Consider the following 26,354-nt stretch of genomic DNA (forward strand, 5'->3'; position numbering starts at 1 on the left):
TCCGAGCATAACATGAATCTTTTTAGTGAAAACATCGTGCAATTCCCACAACAAATAATGATGTCACAATGGATACCTACCTGCAAGGGAGATAGCACTGTAAATTGCAAAGACGGAATTCTAGGGCCGTTTTCGATTATACGGTTTGGCTGGTTGGACCTAGTTGTTCGTTAATTAATTAAAGACGGACCTGGTGATTTTACATTGTTTTCAGACGAGTCTTGGCAAAGCCCTCACAGGCCTGTATCAAAAACTGCATATCCGTCAGGATTTATACTTGAAATAATTACTTTAATCAACGATCGAACCGCTTGTTCCGAATAAATGAAAACGGCCTAGGTTGATACAAATAGCCGCTTAAACCTTTGAAACTGACTACTATTTTATTTACTCATTAATTACAAAAAAAAACACATACAAACTATATGTATTCACATTTTATATAAGTTTTCATGTAAATTCTACACATCAAATGTATTTGACAATTTTTTTAAATATCAATATATAGCTTTATAATTATAATCAATACATCCTAATTTTCAAGCAACAATTAGTCTTAAAAATGTATAATAACTTATACAGTCATGTTACATGAAATAATTAAGATAAGTTTTCTGTTAAAATAATGAAGGCTTCTTCTTACCCAGAAGTAGGCTGAACGGACGGATGCTAAATGTACATGGATATAATGGTATCAGATTTTATGGATGGAATGTCTTAATGGCTCGGAACAATTTAAATGGAGAGAGATTATTATCACAATCTACATACACCATTTCGGAAGAAAAGAATAAAATTACTGTAATACGAAATATCTCTTCGGTGGTTTGTAGCTTTCAAATCAATTTATCATTGGTAGGTAGATAATGGAGCAATGATAACAATGATATATGTATTGTTTTTATGTATGTTAGTAAAAAAACACTTCCATATCTCATTTTCTCAACTTGATATCCTCTTTAAATGAATAATGTGTATTCACCCATAAGTCCACTCAGCATCTTGTAAAATCAAGACCAAATCCCACCTACATTCGTATATTTCACTTAGTTGATTTGCTAATTAATGAGGTAATTTTAAGCACGAAGAGCTTCGTTAGAAAAGTATAGGGTCCTCTTCTTCATATTCTCTGTCCATGTATTGGTCAACAAGTTTTTTGTACCACGGTTTGCGTAAGATTTCCATTTGAGCCATGTGATCAGTCTTTGCCTTCATTGATACTGGAACTGACCGACTTGAAAACATTTCCATATCTTTTTCTGTTGCCTGGTCAAACCCTGGAGCAACTAAAATACAAAAAAAAGTCATTATCTGTACAATCATTGCCTTAAAATGATATTAGGACTTTTAATAATTTAATAAATAACATCAACGTAATACATAAGAATTTCAGCAACGAATAGAACAAATCTAATTTTGTGAATTAGAGTCCAGTAGATCAAGGAGATAATGTTATTTAATGAAATAGTTTTACTAGACTGACTCTAAGTTTTTCTAAAGTTATAAATAAATGATAACTTAATATATTAGATCTTAATCTTTGTTATGAGATTTTGATCCTATTACAATGTATGATTTTATAACTTACATGAGAGAAGTTCTGAGTCTTTGATCCCATTACAATGTATGATTTTATAACTTACATGAGAGAAGTTCTGAGTCTTTGATCCCATTACAATGTATGATTTTATAACTTACATGAGAGAAGTTCCGAGTCTTTGATCCCATTACAATGTATGATTTTATAACTTACATGAGAGAAGTTCCGAGTCTTTGATCCCATTACAATGTATGATTTTATAACTTACATGAGAGAAGTTCTGAGTCTTTGATCCTATTACAATGTATGATTTTATAACTTACATGAGAGAAGTTCTGAGTCTTTGATCCTATTACAATGTATGATTTTATAACTTACATGAGAGAAGTTCCGAGTCTTTGATCCTATTACAATGTATGATTTTATAACTTACATGAGAGAAGTTCCATGTCTTTGATCCTATTACAATGTATGATTTTATAACTTACATGAGAGAAGTTCCGAGTCTTTGATCCTATTACAATGTATGATTTTATAACTTACATGAGAGAAGTTCTGAGTCTTTGATCCTATTACAATGTATGATTTTATAACTTACATGAGAGAAGTTCTGAGTCTTTGATCCTATTACAATGTATGATTTTATAACTTACATGAGAGAAGTTCTGAGTCTTTGATCCTATTACAATGTATGATTTTATAACTTACATGAGAGAAGTTCTGAGTCTTTGATCCTATTACAATGTATGATTTTATAACTTACATGAGAGAAGTTCTGAGTCTTTGATCCTATTACAATGTATGATTTTATAACTTACATGAGAGAAGTTCTGAGTCTTTGATCCTATTACAATGTATGATTTTATAACTTACATGAGAGAAGTTTCGAGTCTTTGATCCTATTACAATGTATGATTTTATAACTTACATGAGAGAAGTTCTGAGTCTCTGTCTATTCGGGCGATCAAAGCTTCCCGGTGAGTCTGTTTCTCCCTGTTTGGACGCGCTGTCATATAATACCTGGCCAACATCTCCGACGCTTTGTTGTGAATCATCTCAAGATCCTCTTTCTGGCAGTACCGTGCCTACAAAGATGGAGAATATGGTAGACAGATTAATTTATTATTTCAAACTTGTATTTTATACCTGGTAATTTAAGAATTTGTTGATTTGGAAGTATTTCATTCCTACAGATGAAACTTCATAACACAGCTTATAACCTCATTGTGTCATTTTGGTATATGAACGATGTATAATGTATACTAGCATAGCGTGACAGGGATGCTATAGACCAGCTCTTTTTCGTACAAGATTTCACGTATGAAAAGAAACCACAAAAATTTATCACCACTAAAAATTCACCCAGTTTACATACAGTAATAGGCATATGACTGAAAATCATGAAATTAAATCGGTCATGAAGGTTATTTGGTATGGAAATGTAAAAATCAAGTCACCATGAATATAATGTGGTTTACAGAACTCCTCAGCATTGCCTATTTAAGCTGATAATTTTAAGCTTGTAAATATATATGTTAAAAAGAAACTCACAGGATTTTCCTCCCTGTATGCACGGATTTCCTTTTGTAGTTCCACCCTTCTCATTTCATTTAATCCAGGTGGCTTTAAATCAGCGCGAGCCTTCTTCTTTCTCCTCTCCAATCTTTCTAGCCATATTTTAACCTGAAAGAATAAGATGTTTGCCTGTTCATTTATTTATTAGTCAATGAGTAACAACGATGGTTTACTAGGTTAATGTAGACATCTAGTATATGTATCAAGGTATATATAGAATGCATAAGACAATTACACACATCATCTTAAAAGTGAAAATGAAACAGATGTGTTGCAATAAATTTGGATATTTTGGAAACAATCTAAGGTCTTTGTTTATACTTAGGCTTGGAAGTAGATTTTATTTCACTGTTATCATACTTTATAAATATGTTATAATTGTAGCGGGATTGGTCATCAGTGACCAGGTAGCTCAGTCGGTAGAGCACTCGGCTAGTGTTCGGAGGGTCCCAGGTTCGAATCCCAGTCTGGCCGCTACATTCTCTCCTCTCCTGTTACAGATTTGGCGCCCAACTAAATAACCCACGGTTATGTTGTTTGGAAGGGTCTCGTATGTCTTCGAGGGCGAGACTTCGAGAAAGGAGGGAGGAGTGTAGCGGGATTGGACTGTGTCGATCATCGGTGACACCAGGTAGCTCAGTCGGTAGAGCACTCGGCTAGTGTTCGGAGGGTCCTGGGTTCGAATCCCGGTCTGACCGCTACATTTTCTTCTCTCCTGTTACTTAAACATAAAGAATTGAATGAAGATGATGTATATTTTGAAAAGAAGAACAGTTTCTGAGCAAAGATCTTCAACGAAAACTTCAAATTACTGAACTCTATGAGTATTTGTAAACAATTCAACAAAAGTCAGGGAATTTCAGAGCCAATATTGGAGGAAAATGCAGCATGGTAAAGAAACTCATAATAGCATCAAATGGTGAATCAGTGTACTCGGTCATGAAAATGTGTTGAAATTTTGTTCCATTTGAGTAATCAATTAAAACAAAACAGCATACAAACTCTCCATCCACACCAAAATAAGAGAAGACATCTTACCGCCTGTTGTATCCTGACCGCAGCCTTGACCTGTCTAGCCATGTCTGTCCTTTGCTGGTTGGATTTCCGTACATTATGACCGCGCCAGAACCTCTGTATAGTCACTGCCGCATGAGATTCTTCCTTCTGTAAGTAACTCTCCACCTTGGCTGTTCACAAACAAAACAATCAATGTATCTTATTCTATTTGTACATATACATACTAGTACAGTTCTGTTAAACTTTCACATTATGATACTAAACCAGAATCCAACTTGATTTGCCCTCTTCTACTTTAGAATATAACTTCCAAACACTTGATTTGTGGCTTCTGCTTGTAGAAGCTCTTTTATTTATTAGGTAGAAGATCTTCTGAGAAGACATTTCTTCTAAGAGCGCAAATATAGTTGAGCTCTGTTGTATACCTGGTACTTATCATATTTTACCCAGCCAATATCTGATCAAAGGCAATGACACTTAACCAAAAGGTAAGTAAATTGACTTTTTTTTTAGAAACTACAACTTAACTAAGAAACAGAAATGCTAGATGTCATGATTTATTCATATGCAGAGCTATCTGTTTTTGAAGATATTGATAGGTATACGTTCACTAGCGGTCACAAGATAAGTTGACTACTTATCAAAGAAATCAATGATTGATAGTACATTTGTCAAACTACATGACCATGCAGCTCCCTTACCAGCTTTTAGCTATGAAAACTTAATATGTACCACTTCCCAAAAAGAATAATGCTTTTAGATTGATATTGTTGATATTGACAAAGGAACAACCACTCTTTAATAGTACTTACAGCATTAAATTTACTGTGAAGTTTGAATGAATTTCTTCTGAAAATAATATCTCATAAGCCACACCTCAGAAATCAATGTGTTTGTGTGTGGGCAGTGGGGATTGCTTTTAGGATCATGTGTGCTTGATATTGTGTAAAATATGGTTAACCTATTTCAGAGATATACTAGGTACTGTGTCCACTCACCAGCGGGGAGTATTTCTATAGACTGAAGCTGTTTTTCTTTGAAGTCTCTCATGATCCTTTGGCGGTTCAGTTTCAGCTGACGCTGTAGTTCTAATGCTTCCTTGGCCTGCTCTTTACGTTTCTCCATCACAGTTTTCTTCTTCCTACAAAATCACCAATAAAAAATATTACCAACGTTAGAAAAAAATGGTCTGGGGTTATGTATACACAAGTCTTGAACAACTTGACAGGTTAATGATGTTGTTGGAAGACTTACCTGTAAGTTCTTTGGAATTTTGTGAAAGCTTTGTTGGCTCGCTGTAACTTCACTCTAGTTATGAAGCCACGCCATCTTGTTTGGATAAGAATAGCTGCTCGAGCAAATTGCTGTAAAACAGTAAAAAATAATAAGTTATTTCTGACTGGCTTTTCATATAATTATTATATACATACATACATAGATAGGGAATAAGAGAATAAAAGACTTCTAAAGACAATTTACATTGATATATATTCATATGAATTAATTCCAATCTTAATAAGTCAGTACATTCAAGAGAATAAATTTAACACAAGGACTCAAGTCTTTTAAAATTTTAAGACATCAATCTAAACCCAGGGTGATTTAGAGTTCATACCTCCAGCTCTGCCATCTGAGCATTGCCTGCTTGTAGTAACATGTTGAGGTCCTTCAGATCCTTGCCAAACCCACGTCCCTCCCACTTACCAAGAAGTGGCCGAACTCCTCTGTGTAAAGCAACAATCACAGTGACATTATGACAATAATATATAATTCATGAGATCCATCTGTAAGCTATTGTTAGAAACTCACAAGTCACCTCCCTATCGTTGGTGACTCATGGGTTTCAGGCGATGTATGTAAGCAAAACTTCCTGTCCTATTTTTGATTTATGTAAAAGTATGGGACCAATGACATCACCTTGGCATACATCTTTTTACATTTTGAACTCTGACCTGGATGGCAAATGGACAATAAATTGATGATATCACTGTGTACTACACACTGGCCTCTCAGCAAATTTCATCACATCAGGATGTCTCCTATGGTTTGAAAGTTATTGCCTCATATTTACATAAATGTCTTAACCAATAATCAAAAGACATGAAAAGAGTCATCAATTAAATGAAGCGTTATTTACTCCAATATCATGACTAACTACAAAAAAATATTACTTAAAACTAAATGATGTAGCTGAGCTCATAGCTTACTTATATCTGGTACATAATATATCCACCATAGGTTTGTAAAAGTCACAGATTCTTAGTACACACTTGGTTGCCGCTCTGAAAAAGTAATCAAACCAATGTTTCTGTAATAAATTCCACAGACAGTTTCCAATTAAGTGAATCACATACTGTAAAAACAGAAATTTAAGCCAGAAGAAAATTTACGCTAATTATGAGAAGATCGCTCAATCACAAAAATTTCCCCCATTCGTATAGTCATAAAATTAATAACCCCCGAAAAGTTTTATGTTTGCAGTATGTACATGAATTGTTTGTTGTCTTGCCCTATGAAGTAATCTAGATTTGTTTCTGAAGTTACTGAAGATATAAATGAGCTGAATGTTCTGAGGTCTGTGAGACTGACTTCTACTGAACAGGTGAAGAAGTTGATGAGTCAGTATAGTGCCAAATTTTTGTCCTAGATCAGCTGGTTAAAAAGCTTGATAATAGGAATTTCAATCAATTTTTTATTAATTACCAAGAAATCATCAATATCAGTATTCAGCAGCCTTACTACACTGGGTATCAATATTCATCAAAGATTTCAGCATAATTTTTCTGTGTATTGTTGAAAACAGACTTACGCCCCAATGGCAACTTCATTGTTGACTGACAACTTGTATACTAATTCATCCATAATGCTATGGACTAGCTTTGTGTCCAGCTCCTTCAGCAGCTTCCTGTTAAAAAATTAATTCATCATTTCCTGCATAAAAAAACAAAATTAAAAAGTAGGATTGGACTGAATATCTATTGTATAGAATTAATCAAGTAATCTAATTAACAAAAGTTTAGTAAATTGTATATTAAGATCAAATTTTTGTTCAAACTATTAATTTCAAAAGTATCATATGAGAGATTTGCAAGATTATGAAATCATGGAATCAATAGCACGGGTCGCTGGTCTGGAGTAGGCCATTACCAAATTACAGTGACTTGGGATTTATAATAATATTGCCATATTCCCCTAACAAGCAATTATAATATAGACTTTGTATAATCCACTCAAAAGAGTTTTGTCCCCTTAATACAACTATTGACATTTTAGGCTGAGGAAGCCATATCAATCAGTGTCATTTCTGTACTGACAGAGAATGTTTATATACAAATATGGTTTATCAAGTTATTGAATTTGTTAATAATTTATTTATACCAACCGATTGACTCGAAGAATTTTAGGTAGTAAGTCCATCACACCACCTACAGTATCGGCATCATCTGATATCAACAGTTGAAGTAACCATGGTGATTCAATCACTAAAAATAAAAAGAAAGACAATAAGCATTGCCTTATAATAATCAGCAACTGTAACATGGCAGGTCAACAAAAATATCCACAAAACGTTTTAAAAGTCTATTTCAGACTGTAAAAAAACCCATCTACCCAATTACAAGCAATATACAAAATAGTATACAATGTTAAAGGGACAATTCATTCTACGAGAACATTAAAATTTGTATATATATCGGAAAACCCCCAGTTCTAATGCAAATTAGATCAGTCGGTTTTACTGTGATATGTCAGAAAATCCCATGGTGGTGAAATGCGTGTGAAATGTTCAAACTCACTCGCTGTCCGCCATTACACATTGTGGTCGAATATCTTGTATGCCGAACCCAGTCCCTTGCTCGTAGAGTAATGCTACTTTTGTCTAGAACAGCTCAAATCGCTCTGACAGAAGTGTGTTTACCTTATTAGGTGAATTGTCTTGCCTAAAAAATCATTATATCACCTCCACAGTGGTTATGTAGTTCATTTGTTTAACGTGCGTGACTTTGGCTCGGATATTGGTACAGCGTACATATTGTACCTGCTTAATCGTATTGATCAACGATTTGTAATTACAACGGTATCAATTAAAATACTAAACAATGACGTGGAATTTGTCAATATCTTATGTTATATGTTTCATAAGAAATGTAGAACAATACATTTATGCCATATTTTGCTTCTTGGTTATGTAAAAGAATTAGCATGAGTGAATTGTCCCTTTAAAATATAATTCATGTACATAAAATTGTACATTTATAATATCCAGCTTACAATACTTCCAAATAACAATCACTTTTATCACCAGAAAATATACTATTCTCAGACCTACCATTCCTACAGATGAAGACGTGGCCAGAAGCAATGTAAGTGATTGATTCCAACACTCCCCTGTAACAGACCATCAACCTCTGTCGCTCTTTCTGTATTCCCTGGTCCGAAAAAAAATCCATATTTTCACATACATTATAAAAGTATTAGTAACAAAATCATTACTCATTACCCGTGAAAGTCTGGTTGGTTGGAAAGGGGTCCGGATGAGTTTCCCCGGGAAAAATTGAAAATCCATATTTCAAATGGTGTGATTTGGTCACTTTTGGCAGTTTTTGCTTGATCTACCATTATGCAAAATAGCTAACACTGTGGAAAAGTTTCTGATTAGTGCTATCATGAAAAGCTGAATGGTTGTCCATCATTTGAGGCTGAATTACTTGCATATTGGAGGCATATACAATACCCATTGAGTAGTAACTTTATTTCATATAAAACCTTGTGGATAGTAAGTATCTACAGCGTAAATTATCTTCTTTTTCAAGAACCAGGTTAAATGATTACATAGCAAGTACTATCATAGCAGGATTTCAAACAAGGATTTATAAGTGAGAAGGACTTGTCACTTGGGGTTTTGGACGAATACATTGCGAGCACTTTAGTGTATGTGCACTGACTGTGATGTTGGCCGATGACTGCTTTTCCATTGGTATCCACCGACGGAACTTTTGATGTAGCTTGTAGATTGCTTACCATCTTACTTTCTGAAGTGGGCCATCATTTCATGAGATGTCATATTTTAATGAAAATTTAAGACATGTTTTCTAAATCTTCTGTCCTTAAAACAAGGATTAGACATCGTGAAATTTATTAAGCTTTACATTGGTGTTTCTTTTGACTTGATAAGACAAATATTTGTTGAGAAAAATGGTTTTTATTCTTGGTTCATAGGTGTCTCATGTAATGTTTAGTAGTGTAAAGAGACGATGACAAATCCTTCTCACTTATAAATTCTTAATTACAAAGAACCAAAGAAAAGTAAAATGTTCAGTAAAGAATATTTGTCATGGAATTCTAATAAACATGATAACATGTAACTTACAGTTACATTGGGTACTTTTGAGTATCTTGTCTGTATTCTACGTGCTAGAAGGAATAGATTGTTGATAGCCTCGGGAAGACTCTCTGTCTCAAACTTGTTCCTGTCTTTACCCTTCAGTTCCATACCAGCACACACTTGGCTGTAAATGTAACAAGGTCATTATCATAAATACCAGAAACAGTTTACAGCAACTATATACTTATGTCTAAAAGATTGAATTAAACAGGGGCTTTTATCTAATTTATTTCACGTCCGTTTTTGTCTTCAAAAATCTGAGTAATTAGAACAAAGGGAGTTACCTCTGATAGCTCAGAATGTACAATCTGTATAAGTCCTAATTTATATAATTTCTTCTGTAAAGTCCTAATTTATATCATTTCTATGTTACTTTATGGGACTTTGAGGTAGTCATTAACTACATGTGTTACCTGAGGATAGCAGCCAAGGCTGCTGCTGTCTGCCAATCACCATCAACAATGCTAAAATCCTGCTTCAATACCAAGATTAGGACATGGAGTAAGTTGTAGTCCCATATCTCATGCCTCAACTTTATGGCTTCTTTTGAACCAACTGGAACTGAACTTAATATTCCTGTGGAAAAAAACAACAATTGAATGAAAAAGATAATGATAATGTAACATAAATCTGCTAATTACAAATATTGCTGAACAAGATGTGGTAAGACTGGACATGGTATATCTTTAAGAACCGACTAAAGTTACTAATAAAGTCATCACATGCTAGTGCCTTATAATAAGTTCATGGTCTGGTTGCTGCATTTTCTCCTCTCCTGTTACAAATGAATCATAAAAGGAGTTATTTCTTATGGAGAGTATATATATAAATTTCATAAACATCAGGCCATGGTAGATATATTACTCCCATAACATGAGAATCCTCAGTGAAAATTATTTTGGTGACTGTGCCAATTAAAAGTGTCTCGAATTGCTACCTATATACCTTTAACACTGTTGGAGAATGTAGATATTGTCATTTAATTTCATATATGCTTCAGTTGCATACCTCTCTTTTTTTCTGATTGTATTAAAATAATTTGCCTGCTGGACTTATCATGTCATGTAGATTTTGAAATAATGGTGTAGTAGCTGGTAGCTACCTCCTACCATTGATACATGTTTCTGCTGATTATTGATGTTCCTACATCGCGTATTAGAGTAAGAGAGCAACGATTCTTTTCAAAGGGTTGAAGTCATTAAGGCAAAGACTATGTATACACACAATGGGGGCGCAGTGGCCGAGTGGTTAAGATATCCCGACATATTACCACAAGCCCTTCACCTCTGGGATGCGGGTTCGAATCCCATGTGGGGCAGTTGCCAGGTACTGACCGCTGGTCGGTGGTTTTTCTCCGGGTACTCCGGCTTTCCTCCACCAACAAACCTGGCACGTCCTTACGTGACCCTGGCTGTTAATAGGACGTAAAACTAAACAAACCAAACCAAACTATGTATACACAAATATGAAGTAGGTGTAACTTAGATAGGTATCTAATAGCTACTGTTGTAACGGAAAAGATATCAAATTCAGCCACTCAGAAGGTGATATATTCACAGTACAACAGTATCTACTACCGGTACATGTAAATGTACTTTATCTATTGTGTTTGGGACAGAAGAAGATATTGGTAATTTGATCGTTTGATTTACAAAGCTGTCAAAGGAATATGTATAATGTTCCACCGTGTGATTGACTGTATTGTTATGAAGTTGGGCTTCTCTTTCTGTAATCTTCAAATGAAGTCTCTGCAGGCCTATAATTGGTCAGTTATTTTCTATTGAACTGCTTCCGTTTTTACTATGAGATATATTGTCCAGGGTTGGATATACCAGCAGTGATAGTAACTCCTGGAGTATTGAGGATGCTACAGTGTATGCATAGTGTAATACATATGTGTCACCATGCAATGCATGGTGCATATGCTAGGCCTAGCTACTGTTGTAGTGGCAAAGATTAAGCTATATCAGTTATATCAGTATCTGCCTTACATAAGCCTTCGCTTTTTGGCATCCTTTAGATTTATTCACATTCATGAAATTTTTATCTTACTTTGGTAAATAGTCTAGTTTTAGAAAATTAATTCTACTTATATGCAGAGTTGTAGACAACGCACCAATAGTGACTTGTTTTACTATATTAATGCATGGTAATTGGTAATTGTTTGGTTGATAGCCTGTTCAGTTGGTGGCATAGCAGTTTGGGCTGAACTTTATGTTAATGTTGTTCCAATGCCTATTAAGAGCTGCCTTAAAACAATTCAGTGTCTTGGAATTCACTATGTCATTTGGAAGACTATTCCAGTCGTTGACAGCTCTAACAGCAAAGAAATGTTTTCTGAGGTTGAGTTGTGGTCTTTGTTTCTCCAGTTTCATTGTGTGACCCCTCGTCCTCAGTTCTCTGGATCTCCTGACAATTTTGCCCCCTCTCTGACTCAGATGGTCTAGTCCAGACATAATTCTATACATCTGTATGACATCTGATCTTTTTCTTCTGTATTCTAATGTTGGTAGGCCTAGGATCAGAAGTCTTTCTCTATATGATCTTTTGTTCAGCCCTTTCACTAAATATGTTGCCCTTCTTTGGACTCCTGCCAAAGCTTGTATGTCCTTGAGGTACACTGTATTCCATACTGTTACAGCATACTCCTGATGTGGTCTTATTAAGGCTTTATAGAGTGACACAAACATTTGCTGGTTTATACAGGTGAAGGTCCTTCTTATTAGTCCTGACATTTTGTTGGCCTTTTTAATACACTCAGCTGTAAGCAAAGTAAATCTCAGTGACTTATCAAAGAGGATGCCTAAATCCTTTTCTTGTATGACATTTTCCATTTTTTTTCCATATTTCCTTCTTTCATCTTGTATCGGCTCTCTTGATTTCCAGGTCCAAAATGTAATGACTTGCATTTTTCAGAATTAAATTTTAGCTGCCATCTTTTGGACCATTCTGAAAGATTAGTTAAATCATTTTGAATCACAATGGCATCATCTTCTGTATTGTGTTTTCCATTAGATCTTACTGTCATCAGCAAATAGTTTGATGTTCGAAGAGACCTCCCCAGGTATGTCATTAATATATATTAGAAAGAGTACTGTACCCAGTACGCTACCTTTGGGGACTCCACTCTTGACCTTGACCCAATCGGAGGCCAATCCATTTAAGATTACCCATTGCTTTCTGCCCGATAAGAAAGCTTTTATCCATTTCAGCAGTGTCCCACTGATACCAATATTTTCTTCCTTTTTTAGGAGCCTTTCGTGGGTAACACTATTGAAGGCTTTTTGAAATTCCAGGTAGATAACATCTATGCTAATACCATGGTCCAGTTCTTCTGTGATGTCATCCAGAACCTCTAAAAGTTGAAGGGAGGTTGATTTTCCTTTCATAAAACCAAATTGAGAACTGACAATTAGATTATTCTCATCTGTTTTACAATGTGGTCTTTAATGATGGACTCTAACATTTTTCCTGCTACACTTGTTAGACTCACTGGTTTATAGTTCTTGACTAATCTTTTATTCCCTTTCCTGTATATTGGTGTAATATTAGCTTGTCTCCATGCTGCTGGTAGGTACCCTTCTGCCAATGATCTAGTAAAGATAGTAGTTAAGGCTGGAGTAATTTCGTCGTTCACTTCCTTTAGAACTTTTGGGTGTATTTGGTCTGGACCTGCTGATTTTGTTTCATCTATTTTTTCTAGTTTCTTGACTTTGTCCTAGTCTTTTTCTATGTTTGATGTTGTTATGTTTGATTTCACCATCTGTCAGTCCACACTAGTAAATTGCCGCCATGCATCAGTGCATTGGATTGTGACATATCAAATAAAACCAATGTTTATAATGGCAGCAATTAACTTCACACATGTGAAATAAAGAAACAACAAAATGTGATAATAATTGATATCGACCAGGAAAAACTAAGAAAATTTCAAAATGAAAACTTGACAGAACACGTTTCCCTAAATTCAGTTGCATGCAATCTCACCTTTCAGATTCATTAAAAGAATCGGCACACGTCTATCTTTCGTGTCTGCTATTTCTCCTGCCAGATTTAGGACACGCTTGTCCCGATCGGGACTAGCGTACCTCGACATGTTGAAAATTGTATCAGTATTTCTCTGTTCTATGGTAAAAACGACATTTTTGTTTACACCGCGAAGCGATCAGGATCTTTTGAATGTTTGATATAGGTACATTTTAATAATCGAGTCAACATAAATTTTCCGTAACTGTAGTATACAAACCAATTCCATAAAACAAGAAATCAAGCATCTGGACCAAATAACAAAATTAATATTTTGTATCAATATAAATCTGTAAAAGTAAATGCCTGAAAATATATAAGTCGCTTAAATTCAGTTGTTTTTTTTTTGAATTTTTTTCCCCCGCAAGTCTGAACCAAAATTTAGAAAATCAATGGCGGGAGTGTTGAAGGAGAAACACAGTCCACATGTTTAGACTATCATTATTAATCATGTGATTATAATACAAGCTATTTAAATCCAAAATGAGATTTAGAGGGAAAATCGTCGACATTGGATGCATTCAGCATTTCACACGTAAATCGATTTTTGTTAAATGTATTTAATCTGGGCTGTCACTTCTCAGACACAGGGACTTGTAAACATTTGTAGTTCCTGCGTATGTTTTTAGACTTACAGACTTTTTTTGGAAATCATGCCACGGTAATTTCTGAAAATGGTATTAAACTTTTGATAAATTGGGATCAAACTTTAAAAGCTATATATATAGAAAAAAACTAGATTTGAATTACATGTCAAATTTATACTTTCAGGAGTAATAGGGACATTATCCAAGTTAATAAAAACATGTGTACTGCGAATAACCCCTGGGAACTGGTACTTCATCCTGTCTGAACGAGCGGTGAATGGAGGAATACAGATTTGGAGTGAACTTCCTCAGGTATATTTAAAACATTTGGTAACAAGACGACAAATATATCTTTGCATATGACTAGAATTAGAATATGTGTTTAAAAACTTCATAAAAAGCCCTTAACAGGTTGGAAAAAAACCTGAATAAACCAAATTGAGGTATAAAATTTTGACAGGATATATAAGGTTACCTAAAGTAAATTCCCTTCATTTTATCTACATGAAAAAAGTTTTCCTTTGTAATCACCGACACTCTGGTAGTATTGTATCAATTAGAAAAAGTAAGATCAAATGGACTTACTCTTGTATTTTCAACCATTGATCTTCTTAAAAAGATTGCCATGGCCTAATCAACAACTTTAATTTCTGTACATGTTAAGCTTCGGTTTAAATAAGGGAAAGTAAATCCATCTTTTATCTGCTCTTCGGGGTAGGTATTGATTTTGATATAATAATTTGCTGTAGAGCGTACCTAACATACTTCCAGGAAAAAAAATATCATAAAGAGCTTTCTCATGCAATCAGTATCAGTGGAAGCTATGCAGTAACCTTAATACGCTAGGATGAAATAGCCTTGCTTTGTTATCATAGTTCACATTTATGGAGCTAAATTAAAAATGTTAAACTTGTTGTATTTAACCAAAATTAACAGGATATTAATAAGAGTATATAAGGCCAAATGAAAAAAAAAAAAAAAATCTTGTTTTCGGTAACTCTCTTTAAAAATGAAGGGTCGGTAGGTAGGGATTTTTTAAAAAATATTTTTTCTCTTCATCCCAGTTTTTTGCAGTGAAAAACTGAAATAGACTTTATTCAACCTTATATAAACCATGGATTTGATCCATTGATTCCCAGGAGATTATTGGTGTAATTTACAGAATTTATACCAAAATTCCTGATTTTGTGCAAAACCAAACAAAATTTAGGTTGTTATTTGTTTGCTTGAGGACAAAACTGATAAAAAGTTTTTGAGTAGGCAATAATTATATAGGGTTGTTAGGGTTACTGGAAACACAAATATATTTTTGTATGGCCTAATATAAAGCTTCAAAGTAATATAAATGCTGGATATACATGCATTCCATCTTACTCCTTGCAATTGCCAGGGGCGGATTTAGGTTTTGAGGTTAGAGGGGGCGTGGGACAAAGCAAATCAGGCGAGGGGTCTGGGGGCCGCCTAGGCCCCCAGAAGCTCTCGAATAAATGGTGCAAAATCCTGCATTCTGAGGATTTCATGAACACATTTTCCAGAAAATAATTGAAGCCATTTAAGGATGTTTATTTATGGTTTTCGTGTCAAGTGTCATATTTTTTATTTGAAGTTTTGATTTATTTATTTTTTACTTACAGAATTGCAATATCAAAATCTTAATATTTATATGGACATAAAGCGAAGAAGGGCGGGGGTCTGGGGGCCGCCTAGGCCCCTAGAAGCCCTCGAATAAATGTATACTTTTTCCAAAAAATAATTGAAGCCATGTAAAAATGTTCGTTTATTATTTTTGATGTCTAATGTCATATTTTGAATACAAAGTTACAGAATTGCACTGCCTAAAATCTGAATATCTATTCATAGAGGCACGAAGCAAAGAAAAGGATGGGGTCTGGGGGCCGCCTAGAACGAATATACGTACCCGGCCTACTATGCCTTTAGGCCGGGTACGAATTGGTCCCTATGTATCGTAGTGGAGCACTGCCTCCGAAAATCACTCGGGCACAGTTTTTCATACTTTTTTGAAGGTTTTGAAGTAATAGGGAACAATTGTAGCTCTAAAGAAGACACCATTTTCAGTCTAAAAGTCTTTTGAGCTACAATATTGCAGCTAGGGGTCGCCTATTGAAGGTTTTTATAGGACTAATGAAAGTGTATGTGAACTTTTTTTAACGATATAAGCTTTTACTTTTATACATTATCTCTCAGATTAGATAATTCATTTTCCCTAACTTACACAATCTTCATAATTCGTGTATTGGACAATGAAAGAAAAGAAGGCTAGTGGTCTTGTCTATGGCCATACGGTGCCAGGAACCATTGCTGTCATCCTGTTTTCTAATAGGGAGCCTTTTGTCATGTGCATTAATTTTTTAACATCGTTTGCCTATCTTATAACATTATCATTAAGATATGTTTTTATTGAAACAAAAAAGGAAGGCATCTGGCCATGGGGTGCACCTAGACCCTAGAAGCTCTCATTCTCTGTCGCATTCCACTTTTTTCTTTACAAACATTTTCTTAGGACAAATAAAAGGCTTCTAGAAGCATTCGGCGTCAGTAGTGATCTTGTAACTGGCGTTTTGAAAGTACGCACACATTTGTGAATTGATAGTAGGATTTAATACAGGACTTTAATGCTGATTCAAAAATGTGTAATATATCATTTACAACCTGGAAAACGAAGGGCATGACATATAGTCAACCAACGAAGACTCATGGCCAGCTACAATTCCTTCCACCCACCCCCTCCCCATTTTCTTTTATTGCTAAGGATATCGAGATATAACCTGTCAATATTGAATATTAATGACAATAAATTATCTAATATATTGGGATTTTATCGTTTTTTTTGTTTTTTTTTTTTTGAAAAAGTAAATACTTGAAGGGATTTACATTGTACCTTTTAAGCGATGGAGATAAAACCTTAACTTACACGAAAAAAAATATATAATTATTCCATTGCGCCTGGATACAAGTATGTTCATGCATGTATGTACCACAAAGTCGAATACATTTAGATTTTAAAATGATAACATCAAACGGTAAAGGTAGGATATGGAGCTTTCTGTCTAATTCCCACTCTATATCTAATTCCTTAATTTTTTCCCTTTCTCCCTCTTTTTTTTTCTTTCTTCCTTCTTTTCCTTCCTTCCCCTCTTTCTTTTCCCTTCTTTTTCCTTTTTCTTTTTTTTCTCTCTCCTATTTTAGGGGGGGCGTACGCCGGGTCCGCCCCCCCTTGGATCCGCGCCTGATTGCATAATTCAGAGTACCTCTCTTGTGGGTAAATATGAATTCATTGCAATGTGAGTGAAAAATAAACTTTATACTCGTAAACACATGAAATCGCAAGATACCTATACCGGTGTAGCAAATACAGAATACATTGTTTACCAAGATGGAACTGTATTCATTATTTTTGATTTTGTTTAATAGATTTATATAACCAATTAAATTAGAACTGAAATTTAATCTTATATTCATTTCAGGGACATTTCTTTGACGAATATGCAATGGAAGGTGTTTCTGAAGAAGATGATGAAATTTTCTTGGAGCTTGCACCAGAAAACTTACTGAAAGCTCTTAAAACAGCTCAGAGTGCCAAGTGGCTAAAGATCAAACTTACCAAGAAACATACTCCATGTCTCACAGTCGAGGTTGACCTTGTAAGGAACCTTCGCAATGCATAGAGTTATTAACAGTGAATTGCTGAAAGAAATGGGTTTTCAATTTTGTCTTTCATATTAATGATCTGTCTTTGCATATTACAGAATTATCTCCCTTGCAGGTACGTTTCGATTGTGACGTCTTTCCTTTGTGAACAAAAATTGCATCATTTTCTCTGAAAAATATGACATTAGAGTCACAAAAAGATGACAAAACAATCGGTACCTAGCTGCAAGGGAGATGATTCTGTTATGTGCAAAAACAGATTGTTAATATGAAAGACACAACTGAAAATCCTATTTTCCAGCATTATTATTGTAATATGCAAATACATGATACCATGTTCTGATATTAAATCCATGAAACGGTTGTGTGTAGCGGATTTAGATTTTAAATGAGTATGATCTAAGTGTCGTTTTTATTTTTGCTTGCCAATCTTTTAAGGAATGAAAACCTTTATTAAACCTGTTGTCTCAGATAAAGTGTTGTATGTATTAATACTTATAGCCAACCCTAAGTTCTCACTCTCGGACTGTCGTACACGACATCCCCGTCACAGTCATACCTCGTCGACTCTGGACTGACTTTGAAGAACCAGAGCTTCCACACTTTGATGTAAGAACTTTTTTTATCATTTTTCATGATGATAGTGTTTTTGAAAACATTTTCCATTTCTATTTGTCAATTTGAATTGTCTTGAAAAAGCAGTTTGACTAGTAGTGTTTGTTCTTCTCTCACTGTTCTTCTAGTTATTGCTGCTAAATTTCCTTTATAGTCCTTTAAAACTTCATGGTTGAGTCATGGATTTTCTTCGTCAAATTCAGTGTTACGTATTTCAAAAGTCACTGTGATCTACACTAATTTAACCTAAATAACATCAATGGTAAGCAGAAGCTTGTCCTGGCTCTATCCAAACCTTCCTGTTGTGTGAAGTTCAAACTTACTCTATTGATTAGGTACATGTAGATTACAATCTTTAATCAATCAAAAGAATAAATGTAAGAGATAAAGCCTAGAGGCAGGTAAAATCAAGTGTAGGTCACAGTGACCTACTTCAGGTACATGTTGTATATCTTATATAGGTAGATATTTCTCTCTGTTTGACTGTTCAATCCGAAGCTCTCTGTTATAGGTCAGTGTTGTGATGCCCCAGCTCAAGCTACTGAGAAATGTGGTGGAGAAAATGAAGAACCTCAGCAACTTTGTCGTAAGTGTATCTTCTGAAAACGTTCACAATTAATATTTTTATCTAATTAATTCAACTTACATTAGAAACTGTTTGTCTGGGAAAACTTGTCTACAGTGAAGTCCTTGTATTTTCTGGTAAAACATAACAATAAATACAATGTGACCTGTCTTAAACAGATGTCACTGGAACCATCATATTTGGTCGGTATAACCAATTTTCGGAAATGCAGGTTTTGATTACTATAAATTAACACTTTCCGTACTGTAATTCCGCACCCGGTTCTGGATCAGAAATCATTATAGTTCATGGACATTTGAGCAATATTGTGGAGTGTTTATTGTGTGTTCTGACGAAGTTGGAGTTAAGCCGAATTACTGCATAAAAACGAGAACCAATGTCCATTGCTTTCACAAATTTGTTTGATAACATAAATATCTTTATTTTTTGAGGTTTGTAATTTACTGACAGTAGAATGATTGTGATCTTCGCCATGTTATTTACATCGATGATGACAATTGAAACACATCACGTGAATTTCATCTGGGCTGCATCAGTATCAAAATGTTGGTTATAATTAAACTGAGGATGTTGGTTTAAAATTTAATTGTGCAACTCATATGTCGTCTGATGGACACAACTAATCATAGATCAGGTACCGCCAAGTATCTTGTTGTCTGTATACGACAACAGGGATGACGTTTTTCTCTCATCTGTATATGACAACGGAGATGAGGCAGTACGTTTTTCTGTCATCTGTATATGACAACGGAGATGAGGCAGTACGTTTTTCTGTCATCTGTATACGACAACGGAGATGAGGCAGTACGTTTTTCTGTTATCTGCATACAACAACAGAGATGAGGCAGTATTTTTTACTGTCATCTGTTTATGACAACGGAGATGAGGCAGTACGTTTTTCTGTCATCTGTATACGACAACGGAGAAGAGGCAGTACGTTTTTCTGGTATCTGCATACAAGAACAGAGATGAGGCAGTATTTTTTACTGTCATCTGTTTATGACAACGGAGATGAGGCAGTACGTTTTTATGTCATCTGTATACGACAACAGAGATGAGGCAGTACATTTTTAGGTCACCTGAGACGAAGTCTCAAGTGACCTATTCTAATCGCCTTTTGTCCGTCGTCCGTCGTATGTCCTTAAACAATTTACATTTTCGACTTCTTCTCCAAAACTGCTGAAGCAATTTCAATGAAATTTTGCACAAACCTTCTAAGGCATAAGGCCAATCAAAATTGTGAATTATATGGTCTCCACCCCCCAGGGGGCTGTGGGAGGGGCCAAAAGGGGTAAAATTGAGTAAAATTTCAAAAATCTTCTTCTCTACTCACAGATGTGGTAGAATCAAATACTCTTCATAGATAGAAAGGTCTTAAGGTCCTTTACAAAAATTGTGAATTATGTGACCCTGGGGTCTCTAGTTTCCCCTTGGGGAGGGGGTTAAGTTTACTATACTTTATATTGAGAAAACACCTTTTTGCGCATTATTTGGTCATTTGTAATAGGAAATGAGTCAAATGTTGTCAGAATTATCAGTATGAGATGGCCATTTAATCCTATTAACAAATTTTCTATGACTGACCCCCAGGGGCCTTAAGGGCGGGGTCAAAAGGGGTCAAATAGGCTAAAACTTCAAAAATCTTCTTCTGAAATTCTGGAAATGGTAGAATCAAATACTTTTCATAAATAGAAAGGTCTTAAGGTCCTTTACAAAAATTGTGAATTATATGACCCTGGGGTCTCACGTTTCCCCCTGGGGAGGGGGTCAAGTTTACTATAATTTATATAGGGAAAACACATTTATGAGCATTTTTTGCTCAATTTTCATTGGAAATGAGTCAAACTTGGTTAAAATTATTAGCCTGAGATAGCATTTTAATATCATATCCACATTGGTTCTGGCCGACCCCCTGGGGGCAGAGGGGCGGGGCTAAAAAAGGGTCAAATAGGCTAAAACTTCAAAAATCTTCTTCTGAAATTCTGGAAATGGTAGAAACAAATACTTTTCATAAATAGAAAGGTCTTAAGGTCCTTTACAAAAATTGTGAATTATATGACCCTGAGGTCTCACATTTCCCCCTGGGGAGGGGGTCAAGTTTACTATACTTTATATAGGGAAAACACATTTATGAGCATTTTTTGCTCAATTTTCATTTGAAACGAGTCAAACTTGGTTAGAATTATTAGCCTGAGATAGCATTTTAATATCATATCCATATTGGTCCAGGCCGACCCCCTGGGGGCAGAGGGGCGGGGCCAAAAAAGGTCAAATAGGCTAAAACTTCAAAAATATTCTTTTAAAATTCTGGAAATGGTATAATCAAATACACTTTATAGATAAAAAGGTCTTAAAGTTTGTTTATAAAAATTGTAAATTATATGACCCTGGGATCTCCTGTTTCCCCTTGGGGAGGGGGTCAAGTTTACTGTAGTTTATATAGGAAAAACACATTAATGAGCATTTTTTGCTGAATTTTCATAGGAAATGAGTCAAACTTGGTTAGAATTATTAGCCTGAGATAGCATTTTAATATCATATCCACATTGGTCCTGGCCGACCCCCTGGGGGTAGAGGGGCGGGGCTAAAAAAGGGTCAAATAGGCTAAAACTTCAAAAATCTTCTAAAATTCTGGATATAGTAGAATCAAATAATTATAGATGGAAAGGTCTTCAGGTGTTTTATAAAAACTGTGAATTATATGACCTTGGGGTCTTACGTTACCCCCTGGGGAGGGGTCAAGTTTGCTTTAGTTTATATAGGAAAAACATATTTGTGAACATTATTTGCCCAATTTTCGTAGGAAATTAGTCAAACTTGATTAGAATTATTAGCCTAAGATATAGCATTTTAGCATCCATATCCGTCCTCGATGACCCCCTGGGGGACCTGAGGGGCAGGACCAAACAGGGTCAAATTGATTAAAATTTCAAAAAATACCTCTCTCTAAGTTCACAGGTTTGATGGAAGCAAATACTCTTCATAGTCTAAAAAGGTCAAATTTATAAATCACTGACCAACTTCAAGGCCCAGCAATAGAGCATATAGTGTTTTTATGTCTTTCATTTGTTTTATTATTTGTTTCATTATATATTCTAACTCAGGTGACCGTTAAGGCCCATGGGCCTCTTGTTCTGTCATCTGTTTATGGGAATGGAGACGAGGCTGTACATTTTTCTGTCTTTTGTACACGAAAATGGAGATGAGGCAGTACGTTTTTCTGTTATCTGCATACAACAACAGAGATGAGGCAGTATTTTTTACTGTCATCTGTATATGACAACGGAGATGAGGCAGTACATTTTTCTGTTATCTGCATACAACAACAGAGATGAGGCAGTATTTTTTTACTGTCATCTGTTTATTACAACGGATATGAGACAGTACTTTTTCTGTCATCTGTATATGACAACAGAGATGAGGCAGTACATTTTTCTGTCATCTGTTTATGGAAATGGAGACGAGGCTGTACATTTTTCTGTCTTTTGTATACGAAAACGGAGATGAGGCAGTACGTTTTTCTGTTATCTGCATACAACAACAGAGATTAGGCTGTATTTTTTACTGTCATCTGATTATGACAACGGAGATGAGACAGTACATTTTTCTGTCATCTGTATACGACAACGGATATGAGACAGTACGTTTTTCTGTCATCTGTATATGACAACGGGGATGAGGCAGTACATTTTTCTGTCATCTGTATATGACAACAGTACGTAAGGAATTAAGGAAAATATCATAGAATTATGCTGAAATACACAGTGACCCAGATTTAAAAGGGTAGGCTTTGACAAGTTATACTTTACCAGTAATAAAATCAATCTCTCTGTAGGTTCTGTCAGCCAATCAGATGGGAGAGATGAAGCTGATGGTAGAGACAGATATGGTTTCAATAAGTACCCACTTCAAGGACCTTGTTAACCCTACAAGTAAGGTTTGACAACTGTTGTTTATAGTTATATCCACTTTTACTCACTTTTAGTTGAAATATAGAAATACAACAAACCTTTTTATGTCCCATGTTGTCAAGACATACTTTGTTTTTAAATTAGTATGATGACTATGAATATGAACATATACCAGTAGTGTGTCCATCAAAAATCATTTTGCAAAATTGTGTTTGATTATTGATAAATATACTTTAAGATAATTGTAATATACAATATGAAACATTTAAAAATAATTTTCTGTGTATCCCATCTATACAGGTACTGACCCAATGCTGAATCCATCGCAGGAGGACCGAGATCCGCAAACTTTCTACAAGACCAGGATTGACATTCGCAAATTATCACAATTTCTTGGCAGTCAACAATTCAACCCCACACGTGTTATATGCAGTATGTATTACTGAATAACTACTGCCTTTTTACCCTTTTATAATGTCAACATTCAACCGATTCTTCAAGAAAAATGGGTTTTGACTATCAACTTGTTTTGTGTTTTGTGTCTAATAGTTTGATAAAACTTCTTTCCATTAAAATATCTTCCCGATCTAAGGACTCCTAAATGGATCATATATCAAGGATTAGATTCCGTCCTTTTACTTCTCTGAAATGTAATTTTTTTCAAAAATGGGAAAATACGCTGTTGGGAAATATATTCTATTTTTTTTATTAGGCAATGATGTATATTGTTTTTATAGAAATGCCTTTTAGGCATTGTATGTTGAGAAATGCACATGGAAGACTTTGTATAGTGAGAAATGCCAACAAAGGGCTTTTTATGATAACATTTCTTATTTCCACTTCATGCTAGTGGTTGCAGAAATAATACGTTGTAGAATAAAAAAAATTATATTGGTGATGTTGGTGATAAAAATAGCTGCCAAATTCCTCCTTTTTCTTCTTAAAGTGAATAGTCGGGCAAAGGAAGGCTTAAGTCGGTTAAAATGGTGTTAATATATCCAGTATAATTTCTCATGAAGTGGAAAAATAAAATATCCTGTCAAAATCGCTCTGCACGCGAGGAAATTAATTTATAGTAAAGGATTCCTAAAACGTCCTCCCGGCTGCCTATATCCGTGTTGACATTCCCACACAGCCTCGCTTTCAGAATTTATTTTTAGAACAGTGGTAAACTTATATGGGGCTTTCCATAATTTCAATGGTCTAAACTGGACAAAGTAGGCACAATTTGATCGTCATTTTGATATGAAAGGACTTTTGGAAAGCCAATGAACGCATTTATACTGGTTTTCATTGCCCGACTATGCACTTTAAAAAAAAGTTTAACAAGCATTTTGTCATGATTAACAGCATGTCAACCACCAGAAATAACTATGAAATCTACTAAAAAATCAAATAATATGTATTGTTTATTTTCACAGTGTACATGTGTTCATTACATGTCCAATTAAATCCTATTTAAGTCATGTGTTGCTTGGTTTTCAGATGTGGTCAATAATAGGACCGTCCACTTCCTTCTCCTCCAGGACGATGTCTCCTTACAGTATTTTATGCCTGTGATAGCCTCTTGATAACAATGCTACATATTTTTCGGCAATGGCATCATCTGTTTAATTACCCAGTTACAAATCAGGTAGCATGCAACTTTGACTCACTCTTTCATTTTGAAAACAAACTGCTCCAGTGTTAGGAGAAGAGTTTAAATGTGTGTTCAGGGGTAGTTATGTTCAGACACATATCAGAGGGGGGATCCATTGTTATCGTGTAAAAGTGTTTCACTATATGGGTTCCATGACATTTAGTTGGAGAGTCAATATTTTTTAAAAACGTTTTGATGAAGTGTCAAGATTTCTAAGGACTGTTCACAGTTGATACATTATTAATTAAAGATGCATTCAAGGAAATCTTTACTTTGAAATGCCCATGTAAATACTCTTATTGAGTTTGAATCAGAATCATCCATTTATCTATTATGGCTTAAAAGTAATATTCATGTGATTGTATGAGTGAAAAAAATGTTAACCATGTTGATGTAGTTGTTTGACTGTTTGTTTTATACTTTTGCCAAAAGTACATACATTTATCTATGTATACAAAATTTCATTTTGAGAAAGGTTAAACGTATTGCCATTATAATGTGTATATATATGTCTAGATTATTTTTTGCTAAAACATTTTCCCAATGCTTTTCTTTCGTGACAAGGGGGATTCTGTGACATGCCATTACTCATTTCATATGTGCGTCAGAAATAGTGGCATATGAATATAATGTCAAATTATCAAATTTTCAGTGTTACTATTTATATAATTGAAATGAGTAGGCATTAATTTTGCAAGAACAATTCATGTACAAGTATGTTACCAGTTCTGAGTGGGGTATTTATATCTATTCTAGTTATCTGCAAATAAAAGAAAATTGTTTTTTTTTTAATGTGTATATAATTTGTTTTTGTTTTCGTGTTTCTGTATTTGACAAAATTTCGGTATAAATGACATAAATGACATTAAATTTCATTACAAATGAACATGGAGATTTATTTCCAAGAAACTATCTACTAGTACACAGACGATGTGTCGGATCGAAATTAGAAAGCTTCCATGGTAGTGAATCGGAAATGTTCTAATCATTTCAAACATTATATCTTAAATTATCGAGAGTAAGTTTTTAAAACATAAGATGAACGACTTGTCTAAGCAGTGACGTCATCTTTTCCTTAGATACGAGTCATTCTATTTTGGCCCAAAAATCTATTGAATCTCTTGTTTAGAAGATATCATCACAGCTAAGTATATTTAACTACTTTTAAACAAGCATAGACATGCATTCCAACACAACTAATTTTGTATTAACCTAACCACCCAGTGAAGCATTGTACATGTTTTCATCCCCCACAGTGGTGCTGTAACCAAACTTTGGTATATGTGAGATTACATTTCGCATACCTCATTCGCGATTGCTAATCTGTATTTCACAAGCAAATGGAAATTTGTAAACGACAATTTGTAACACGGGTACAGTACGAGGGATGTTCCGAAATTAATGTTACTTGCGCAATACCTCGTGGAAATCGTGCTAAATGGGCTTAAAACTACCTCGTGGCGATAGCGTAATATAGGTAAATATCTCGCTCACAATTACACTGACCTTGGTGCTGCGTACATTGTTTTGTAGCGCACTCGTTACACTCTATACAAATATGGTTGGCAAGAGAGTTGAAAACGTAATTGAAATTAGGGCCTATATCAAAGGTAGGTCTCTACTTGGCTTAAAGCCGGTGGATATGGGAAGGGTCAAATGTCATATATGACTATTTGTAGGTGGGTTGCTCGATTTAAGGCGGGACACCAGCAGCTTAAAGATGCTGCCCACACAGGTCGCCCTGCAACAACGACACCAAAGCATAACATTGAACTAATTCGGCAAATCCTTGAAAAGATGCAAGGT

At 34.9% G+C, this 26,354-nt stretch overlaps 2 protein-coding genes across 2 annotated transcripts; one reads left to right on the forward strand and one right to left on the reverse strand.

The window, feature by feature from the left end:
• Positions 1-424: 424 nt before the first annotated feature.
• On the reverse strand, positions 425-13,687 carry LOC138320982 (IQ calmodulin-binding motif-containing protein 1-like). The gene is made up of 14 exons (XM_069264338.1): positions 13,503-13,687; positions 9,929-10,091; positions 9,501-9,639; positions 8,460-8,559; positions 7,515-7,614; positions 6,942-7,037; positions 6,340-6,414; positions 5,748-5,856; positions 5,387-5,496; positions 5,131-5,273; positions 4,154-4,302; positions 3,092-3,223; positions 2,469-2,625; positions 425-1,286 (listed from the first exon to the last, which is right to left on the reverse strand). Exons 1-14 carry the CDS (start codon positions 13,609-13,611, stop codon positions 1,096-1,098), a joined length of 1,773 nt encoding a protein of 590 aa, XP_069120439.1. The 5' UTR covers positions 13,612-13,687; the 3' UTR covers positions 425-1,095.
• A 234-nt stretch (positions 13,688-13,921) lies between these two features.
• LOC138320983 (checkpoint protein HUS1-like) lies at positions 13,922-25,335 on the forward strand. Its single transcript, XM_069264339.1, has 8 exons — positions 13,922-14,076; positions 14,313-14,440; positions 17,614-17,790; positions 18,299-18,406; positions 18,924-18,998; positions 22,834-22,930; positions 23,210-23,341; positions 24,395-25,335. Exons 1-8 carry the CDS (start codon positions 14,025-14,027, stop codon positions 24,478-24,480), a joined length of 855 nt encoding a protein of 284 aa, XP_069120440.1. The 5' UTR covers positions 13,922-14,024; the 3' UTR covers positions 24,481-25,335.
• Positions 25,336-26,354: the final 1,019 nt, after the last annotated feature.

This window comes from Argopecten irradians, chromosome 4, assembly GCF_041381155.1.
Source record: "Argopecten irradians isolate NY chromosome 4, Ai_NY, whole genome shotgun sequence".
Taxonomy (NCBI): domain Eukaryota; kingdom Metazoa; phylum Mollusca; class Bivalvia; order Pectinida; family Pectinidae; genus Argopecten; species Argopecten irradians.

Excerpts from the sequence above, each read along its gene's own strand:
- LOC138320982 (XM_069264338.1), bottom strand. The coding sequence starts at position 13,611 with ATGTCGAGGTACGCTAGTCCCGATCGGGACAAGCGTGTCCTAAATCTG. Across the intron at positions 5,857-6,339 it reads ATATTATGTACCAGATATAA|AGGAGTTCGGCCACTTCTTG; the intron begins GTAAGCTATGAG and ends TGCTTTACACAG. Across the intron at positions 5,497-5,747 it reads CTCAGATGGCAGAGCTGGAG|CAATTTGCTCGAGCAGCTAT; the intron begins GTATGAACTCTA and ends ACTGTTTTACAG.
- LOC138320983 (XM_069264339.1), top strand. The coding sequence starts at position 14,025 with ATGAGATTTAGAGGGAAAATCGTCGACATTGGATGCATTCAGCATTTC. Across the intron at positions 14,077-14,312 it reads ATGCATTCAGCATTTCACAC|GAGTAATAGGGACATTATCC; the intron begins GTAAATCGATTT and ends TTATACTTTCAG. Across the intron at positions 22,931-23,209 it reads GGACCTTGTTAACCCTACAA|GTACTGACCCAATGCTGAAT; the intron begins GTAAGGTTTGAC and ends CCATCTATACAG.